General features: G+C 43.3%; 1 protein-coding gene across 1 annotated transcript in view; it reads right to left on the bottom strand.

Moving 5' to 3' along the window:
- Window positions 1-9,550, bottom strand: part of LOC107288144 (voltage-dependent calcium channel gamma-8 subunit-like) — a 24,483-nt gene that overhangs the window by 7,545 nt on the left and 7,388 nt on the right. Inside the window, exons 2-3 of the mRNA XM_015816729.1 lie at window positions 8,542-8,625; window positions 2,140-2,280 (exon numbers count right to left, since the gene is read on the bottom strand). Of these exons, the coding sequence (XP_015672215.1) occupies window positions 2,140-2,280; window positions 8,542-8,625 (225 nt within the window). The remainder of the gene's footprint in view (window positions 1-2,139; window positions 2,281-8,541; window positions 8,626-9,550) is intronic.

Raw genomic sequence — 9,550 nt, 5'->3', positions numbered from 1 at the left:
AATTTTAATGTACATGTGATGTATGATTTAGTATGTAGCAGGAAATATGTAGGAGGCGGTCGGAAAGAGTGTAACCTCATAGTACCTCAGCCAATGGGGAAAGAGGAGGGATGTGGCGGCCGGGACAAGGGATGTATAAAGAAGGAAATATTTTGGGTTAAAACTTTGGAGAGAACCAAGCTTTGATAGCTTCTCTCCCTGCTTATTGCAATAAACGAAACAAAAGGCCTTCACTGTGTCTTGGCTGGTTATTGGTCAGGCGAGCTTGCCTCTGGTCACGAAGGAAAGTAGCCAGGAGCACATAAAAATATGAAATAATGCGACATATGGGCTTAGCCCCTTCAAATGGTAAAACCATTGGGCTGTATAGAGCACTTATATTGCAACACTTAACTTGTACCTCTGGCTAAAGTTAGGCCTGCTAAATAAGATATCCTGGAGATGTTGTAAACCAGGACATACAATTCTAAACCCTTCCATATCGAGTAGGAAAAGAATCTATGACAAATAGGAATGACCCTGTGGGAAGGATCCAGAGAAAGAAATATTTTGGGGAATATTTAAAAGGCAGAATATATTTCTCCAAAGGAATAATGGAGAAGATCTTTAAAAAGGCAGAAACCTCTCCCCCCCCCCCCCCCCAGCTAGAAAACTCAGCAGAAACCAGCTTTTAGAAATGCAGATGTAATAATCCATTCAGGAAGGTTGGAGCCAGGAAGCTAGAAGCTATGAGATTAGGAAGACAAAGACCTCTAAAATCTACTTAAACTCTAAAAGACATGACCTTTGGGGACATAATAGGATTAACCCACCAATACCAAAAGAGCACACTCAGACTCAGGTCAAAGTACATGACACAGGAAATACAAAGCCTCAAACAGGAACAGGAAACAACCTCAAGAGCCCCAGAAGGTATAAAAACCCACCACTCCCAGCTACATGTGGTCAGCTTTCCCAGAGCCACGCTTCTGTCTGGCTCTGCTCTTCAATAAACCACAACCTTCTTTCTAAAGCAGTCTCCATTTTGTTTATTCCCAGCTTGGACTGGACCCTGATGAACAGTTTTCTTTCAGCAACCGAAAGGTGCTTTTTCAAAAGGCAACTGGACTTTGTTTTTCCTTGAAGAAGCTTCTTGGATGAGAAGGGAAATGTCTTCAAGGAAAAACAAAGTCCAGTTGCCTTTTGACAAAGCACCTTTGGGACAACCATGACCTGGAAAACTGAGAATCTCCATAGACAACTAAGAATGCATGTGAAATCAGAACGGCTTTCCCCCACTCTAGATCCATTCAGATAAACCAAGCCTGCAATTCCTAGAATTGCCAATTACATTTCTGATTGCTATGGACACAACCGGAAGGGAAAAGTGGCAATCGTCGTGAAGCTGAAGAAGGATGCATAAAATGGTACAAAGCGAGTAATGGATCAGGAGAGATGGATTACAGCAGTGCCTCCCCCCAACCTTTTGGGCACCAGGGATCGGTTCCGTGGAGAGAGGTTTTTCCATGGACCGGAGGGGGCATGGTTTTGTGTGCTGCCTGCATCCTGCGGATGGGGCTTTGCTTGTTTGCACAGCCTGGTTTCTGGCATGCTGCGGCCTGGTGTCGGTCCACAGATTGGGGGTTGGGGACCCCTAGATTACAGGATGGAGCGTTTGGCTGAGAGTTCTGATGAACAAACTATCTATGGCACCAATCTCTCTACAGATCCAGAGAGGGACAGTTTGCATCTACTTACTGTACAAGCAGTCCTTAACCTACGATCATTCATTTAGCAACCATTCAAAGTTATGATGGTGTTGAAAAAAATGACTTGGAACCGGTCCTTACACTTAAGGACTGTTGCAGTGTTCCCATGGTGACATGATCGCTATTAGGTTGCTTGGCAACTAACAAGTATTTATGATGGTTGCAGTATCCCATTTGATCACCATTTGCAACCTTCCCAGCAGGCTTCCAACAAGCAAAGACAACGGGGGAAGCCAGATTCTCTCAACAATCCCAGTGAAAAAAGTGGTAAAATTGGACACCCTCACATGAGGACTCACTTAATGACCACATCACTTAGTGACAAGTGTTGCGGTCCCAATTGTGGTCGTAAGTCAAGGACTACCTGTACGATCCTCACTATATCACTTACCTGCAGCAACAAACAGGATGCCAGCACCTAGAATAATGTTGCGCTTCGACTTGTAGACACGGCTGGCAGCTACGCAGAAACCCCCCAACAACAGCAAAAGAGCACTTAAGATAGGAAAGATGCTTGAGGCTCGTACCACTCCTGTGGGGGGGTGGAGGGAGGGAGGGAGGGAGGGAGGGAGGGAGGAAGGAAGGAAGGAAGGAAGGAAGGAAGGAAGGAAGGAAGGAAGGAAGGAAGGAAGGAAAAGAAGAATATAAAATAGGGCATGAAACATATCTCAGACCAAACTTCTTACACATGGAAAATTGGCAAACTGGAGCCTTATGATATGTGTATTTTCTCTAAGTTTTAGTTTTGTCGGGCATTCAATGTCTACAAATGCTTCAACCCCACTTTCTGCATTTTAGAACTAACTGGACAACCCATGACTGATGGAGTTATCCTTTCAGAGATATTTCCTTACCTAAACCGAGAAACAAATTGAGCATGGGTGGCCAAAAAAATGGGAACGGGGGTGATTTCTGACTTCCTGCTGGCTTCCCCATTGATTTTCCTTGTGGGAATCTGGCAAGGAATATTTGGAAATGAGGATCACACAGCTGTGGCTGACTATGGCCACAATGCAGCAGCCACAACTTTGTGAAAACAATGAGTGTGAAGATCCTTGAAATTTCAATCACATAGATAGAGTAAGTTCCAGATTTTGTATGCATTCTTTAAATAAGTGGACTTGCGGTCCCTTAATTCAAATATTTTTGCACTATGATGCACCATTTGGGCTAATTGAAGGTTACAAACAGACAGGAGAGGTTTAGTGGAATATAGGTAACACCAATCTGTTTTACAGGATTTTTCAAAGGATCCTAGGATTATAATAATGACACACATAGTAGATATTAAACACTTTAGAATGACAGGGAAAAAGCACACATAGTATTAAGTATTAAGCTAGTCAATTAAATCAACAGATTTTACTGTAGGGAGTCAAATTGGTTTGGAAATTAAGGTGGATGAAGACCAGCCTATGTGGTAAATGGGGGAGGTTATTCTTTAAAGCTGTATAAGGGTATGGAGAGGGCCTTGAATAACAGTATGCAGCAAGTATTAGGAAAATACAGATAGTCCTTGGCTTACAATGATTCATTTTGTGACTGTTCAAAGTTACAATGTACTGAAAATACGACTTATCTTTTTTCACACTTATGATCATTGCAACATCCCCATGTGATCAAAATTGAGATGCCTGGCAAATGACTCATATTTATGACGGTTGCAGTGTCCCAGGGTTATGTGGTCATCCTTTGCCATGTTCTGACAAGCAAAGTCAACAGGGAAGCCAGATTCACTTAACGACTGTGTTACTAACTTAACAACCACAGTGATTCACTTAACAACTATGACAAGAAGGATAGTAAAATGCGGCAAAAGTCACTTAACAAATGTCTTACTTAGTAACGGAAATTTTGGGCTCAATTGTGGTTGTAAATTGAGGACTATCTGTATGAACTTTGCTAGGAAAAACAGGAAGGCGTGAAGAAGAAACTCAGGATTCTCCCATCTCGATTCTCTTTAGTATAGAAAGCAAAAATGCACATTGGATCTCTTGTGGTATCATTACTCTATGGGTGATGGGCTAGTGATGGCCTTGTTTCCCTTCTACTTCCTTGCCACCACTAGGATAAATTGACCAGGGATGTGATGCTGGTGTCCAGGAGCAGCATATGACCTATCCTTTGCTTCCTGGTGCTCTAAACTCACAGACTGAATTCAAGGCGTTTGGCTTGCCCTGTGACTTCTTCATAGCCTAAGGCACGGGTTAGCAACCCGCGGCTCCGGAGCCGCATGTGGCTCTTTGAGCCTTCTCCTGCGGCTCCCAGTCTCCTCCACCATTTGCAGAAAGAGAGACAGAGAGAGAGAGAGGCACTTGCGCTTCCCTTCTCTCTCTCTCTCTCTCTCTCTCTCTCTCTCTCTCTCTCTCTCTCTCTCTCTCTCTCTCTGTGTGTGTGTGTGTGTGTGTGTGTGTGTGTGTAAAAAAGAGAGTGGCCTCACGCTGTTCTCGGACAAGCTGATAAGCTTATTGGGTGGGACTCCTGCCTTTGCTGTGTCTCAGCAGGGAGCAGGAAGCAGCAGAAAGCAGAACAGCATCTCTCTCTCTCTCTCTCTCTCTCTCTCTCTCACACACACACACACACACACACACACTCTCTCTCTCACTCTCTCTCACACTGAGTGGGGGAAGAGGACTGGCAGACCAAGAGCAGGAGAGAGCCAGCCCAATAAGAATGTGTGTCAGCTTGTCAGAGAACAGCGTGAAGCCAGCTTGCCAGGTGAGCAGAAGATCAGAGGGGGGGAGAGAGAGAGAGGGGAGGGAGACAAAGAGAGGGAGGGAGGGAGGGAGGGAGGGAGAGAGAGAGAGAGAGAGAGAGAGAGAGAGAGAGAGAGAGAGAGAGAGAGAGAGAGAGAGAGAGAGAGAGAACTCATGCACAGCAGCCTCTATTTCTTTTTAATTAAACTCTTCAATCAAGCTCCCCCCCCCCCGTGTGTGCACGCATGTACACGCGCAGGTTTTATGGCTCCCAGTGTTTTCTTTTCTCTGGGAAATGGGTCCAAGTGGCTCTTTGAGTGTTTAAGGTTGCCAACCCCTGGCCTAAGGTATTAAATGGATTTCTTTTTTGGAGGGGGTGCTTTTGAATCGGTGCTGATTCTGGCAACTGCTTGAACTAGTTCCTGCAGTTTTCATGGCAAGGTTTTGGAAGTGATTTGCCACTGCCTCTTTTCTAAGTTTAAGAGGAAATGGTTGGCCCAAAACCAACCAGATAGCTTTGTGCCTGCAGAACTAGAACTCCTAGTCCCCTGGTTTTTAGCAGGGTGCTTTAACCACTACATCAAACTGGCTCTTCCATTAGATAGGTTTACGTCTACTTGAGTTGCTATCTGGCAGAGGATACAGATCACTCGTGCCCTGTGCTTGACCAAGGAGCAAATCAAAATTTGGTTTTAGAACTGTTGCATGAAATAAAAGAAGGGACATAAAGAAGGCACTATTGGAGGTGCCACCTCAGCCAACGAAAGGACATCCGCTACTCTTATTTCAGTTGTATGTCAGTTTTATGCATTCATTCCTAAGTCTAGAGAATCTTGTTTCCTGATGAATCTTAAAAAAAAAGAGAGAGCAACATTCACATCAGTTTTGTGTGCATGTTTGTACTGCAAAAGCTGAAAGATGGCTGTGCTTTGATTTGACTATTAATGACTGGGAAAGAGGAATTATGTTGGTTTTCATGAAAATGGGCTAAATATTTTCAGGGTACATGCAAGAGTTTTGTAGATAACACATTCTCTGGGTAATTGTGTTAAAACACAAGCATTAACAGCAATTAATAATTATCCCCTATTTTGAGTTCCGGGTCCTGTCTCCCACAGTGATCAAAGAATTGCCTCAGGAAAGCAATATGTGGGTGGATATATTCAGTTATATTGCATCCATCCATCCGTCCATCCATCCATCCATCCATCCAAGCAATTTAGAGCAGTGTTTCTCAACCTTGAGAACTTTAAGATGTGTGAACTTCAACTCCCAGAATTCCCCAGCTAGCATTCTCATGCTGGTTGGAGAATTCTGGGAGTTGAGGTCCACACATCTTAAAGTTCTCAAGGTTGAGAAACATTGCTCTAAATTGCTTGGATGGATGGATGGATGGATGGATGGATGGATGGATGGATGAGATTATATATACTCCAGAAGTCTCTGGCTATCTTACAATGTTAAAGCAGGAGGACAACAAGAGCAAAGAACATGGACATCCCAAAGACAAAAACTGGATAATAATCCATAGAGGCTGAGTGCCTACCTTATAGGTCCTGGGGAAACAGCCAGGTTTTCAACATTTTGAGCATCTTCAGGTTGGACCTATGTGGAACTCTTGGGGAATATTATTAGAGCACCACAACAAGAAGGCACCTAATTGGATGGGATTATATTTTTTACTGTCTGAAGCAGGTTTCTCAGTTGTGCCCTTATTAAGACAAAAATGGTCTCCCATCCATTACAGGTAATGCTCAACTTACAACCATTCATCTAACGGCCATTTGAAGTTACAACAACACTGAAGTGACTTAACACTTCATCCTCAAACCTACGACTGTCGCAGCGTCCCCATGGTCACGTAATCAAAATTTGGGTGATTGACAACCAGCATGGAGCTTTCCAGGGTCCCGTGATCACCATTTGTGGTCTTCCCAGTTGGCTTCCGACAAAGTCAATAAGGGAAGCCAGACTCACTTAATGACTATGTGAGTCACTTAACAACTGCAGTGATTCACTTAACAACCATGGCAGACAAGGTCGTAAAATTAGGCATGACCCACTTAACAACTGCCTTGCTTAGCAATGGAAATTCTGGTCCCAATTGTGGTCATAAGCCGAGGATTACCTGTAATTACATGAAAACCTGGCTAATGTCGTGCTCTTTAAATTGTAAACTGCATTTTAAATGCAGCTTCATGACAGTGACGTGTATAAATAGGGTTCACCAACAAGTAGGAGAGTATTGATTCTATTACATGAATAATGTATTCCTGACCCTGCATAAATAGTGAATAAAAGGGAGGTCTCTTCTAAGAGAACTCAACTTTTGGTGATTTGTTGGATATAGAAAAACAGTTTTCTTGGCAGCTTTTCAGAAAATATGTGATGCAGACACTTTCTGGAAAGGTTCTCAACTTCCTTGTCTAGCCGATAGCTCTACAATTCCCCAATGATCACACACTGAAGTATTAACTAGGTTTGATCTTGCTTAGCTTCTGAGCCAAAATAAAGTCAGCGGTATTCTAATGACTTATTTGTAAAGTGAAAATTTATTTACCCCAGTTATTTACCCAAACCTGCCTAGACATTAAAGTTAGAATCAGAAATCAGGCCCTAAGATCCCTCATTAGTAAAGTTCTGATGAGCAAATTTATTTTTCCAAAAACAGAAATCACATTTTTTTCTACTCAATCTGTGATTCGACAATCACAGATGTTGAATTCTCTCCCAAGGAGGACTAACAAGCTCCTTTCCTCACTTTGGAGGGGGGGGAACCCTAAAAGAAAAAAATGAGTTTTAAAGAAAACTTCCCAGTTGTGATACTACTAAACTTAAACAGGCCTCTGATATACCCAACCAGATCTTTCTTATAAGTGATTCTTGTTTTGACTGTGCTCTGCAGATGTATGCTGTGGTTTTGGACACTGTGGTGTATTTTGAGCGTTTGTAAAAATTGCCTTTTCTTATTATAGGCTTCTTTACAGATATGATGGAAAAGGATAACTTTTGTCCTGCATCTGGCAATGAACGAGACCTTGCGCTTTTTTTTTTGCATCTGGAATTTAACTCTTAGGTCAGTAGCCTAAATAATTATTATTTTGCAGTTGACTATATAAGCATATTATTTCTCACTGAGCCTGCCATAGATTAACTTCCTCTGCAAATATTGGTGTCCCTTGCTTTTTGACCAGGAGGTAAAACTTTAATATTATAAGACTGCAGGAAAGGGAGAGAAACCAAGAAGGGAGCAATAGGGATCTTCCCCTTTTCCTTTGGCATACAGAAAGCAATTAAATGGTCATTGTCATAATTTGGCTGGAGCCTTACTCTGAAGCATAATCCACATAATGAAGACGCCAGCCCTACTTTCAGTATTTGTGTTTGTGTGTGTGTGTGTGGCCGTGCTGATGGGGGGTGGGTGATGGCAGAAGGAGGCACATGAGAAGCTGTACTAGAGTACTCATAAGTTTGAAAAAGCTGCATCTATGTTGCTGTGGCTTCTTTCTCCTTTGCCAGGCATCTCCCCTCCATCACCACTAAAACCATAATCACATCTCTTTTATAGGAAAGTAAACCAATACATCTGTAACTACTGCATGTGTCTCATCCTGTGGAAAACCTGACTGCTCAGTAGCCCTATGGTGGTAAAAGTAAGGAGTCCCTGAGGATTTTACTCCGCTAGTTGCTGCCGACTATAGGAGGCGGTGCTCATCTCCGTTTCAAGACCATTGAAAAACCAGCACTTTCCAAAGACATTTCCACAGTCATGTGGCCAGCATGACGTCACGGAGCTCTGTTGCCTTCCCACAGAACTGGTATCTATTTATCTACTCGAATTTACATGCTTTCAAACTGCTAGGTCAGCAGGAGCTGGAGCAAGGACGGGAGCTCACCCCATTGTGTGGTGCTCGGGTCTTGAACCTGGGCTGCTGGCTTTCCAGCTGAGCAGTCCAGCATCTTAACTGCTGAGTCACTGCACCGCCCTTTCCCTATGGTGGGATTCCATTGAATTCCATACATTCCGAAGAACAACAGTGACAGGGCATTGCCAAGGCCAAGATACAAGAATGAATAAGCCACCTATTTATACATACGTAGGAGGTATTCTGCACTGTCGTGATCATAGTCTGTGTCCTCTGGAAAATGGTTGATTTTCACACATACACCTCGCTTCAACCCTGCAAACAGGAAGAGACAAATTACCAGCTGTTTGGGGATTAGACCAGCGTTAGTTGGCATCATGCTGCAATTAACCCCATGCTGGATTATCAATTATGCTATTTTCCTTCTCATTCCCAGTCTTACAACAGCATTTTCTAGCATAATGGGAACAACATGTCCCTATTTGGAGGCCATTGAGTTACAGAACATCATTTGACACCATCATAGGCTAATTTACCAAGCTGATATTGGATCTATATCTCATGCCAGGCCTACATTATTAAATGCTAACCCACCCAATTCTCCCTTGCAATGTCTAACTGTGACACTGGGAACAATTGTTCAGCACAACCCTTTTTGATAAGCTTTTCAGTCAGCTATATCAGTGTTTCTCAACCTCAGTGATTTTAAGATGCATAGACTTCAGCTCCTAGAATCCCTCAGCCAGCTGGCTAGGGAATTCTGGGACTTGAAGTCCATGCATCTTAAAATTGCTGAGGTTGAGAAACACATGCTATATCATTCGTGGATGCTAGAATAAGATTTATAAAGCGAGTTACACACATGCTACCAATTTTGCATCCATAACCTTTAAGTGTTGCTGAGCCCACTTACAAGGAAGACTTACGGGTTTGGGATTGTTAGATCGCGCAGGCAGTAAGACACGAGTCGAGTGACAGTCAGCTCTCGGTTTATTGGCAAGGCATCAAGTAAATCCGGACTGGCATCTGGGCCAGGGGAGTCCTCTTTTATGGGATTCCCCTGGCTTGTAATCACACAATTCCATTGGCTGGTAAGACCCCGTTGCTAGTTAGCCAACCAGCAACGGGCATGAAACTGTATGCAGATGGAGAAGGGCAATCACCCTTAATGGGTGATCAGGATGCGCATAGGGGATTAAGGGGGGGGAATACAAAAGAACACAACACCCCTCCCCTCAAA

The sequence above is a fragment of the Protobothrops mucrosquamatus genome, unplaced genomic scaffold (assembly GCF_001527695.2).
Source record: "Protobothrops mucrosquamatus isolate PMUCROS unplaced genomic scaffold, P.Mucros_1.0 scaffold487, whole genome shotgun sequence".
NCBI lineage: Eukaryota > Metazoa > Chordata > Lepidosauria > Squamata > Viperidae > Protobothrops > Protobothrops mucrosquamatus.
This window is presented reverse-complemented; position numbering and strand designations above follow the sequence as displayed.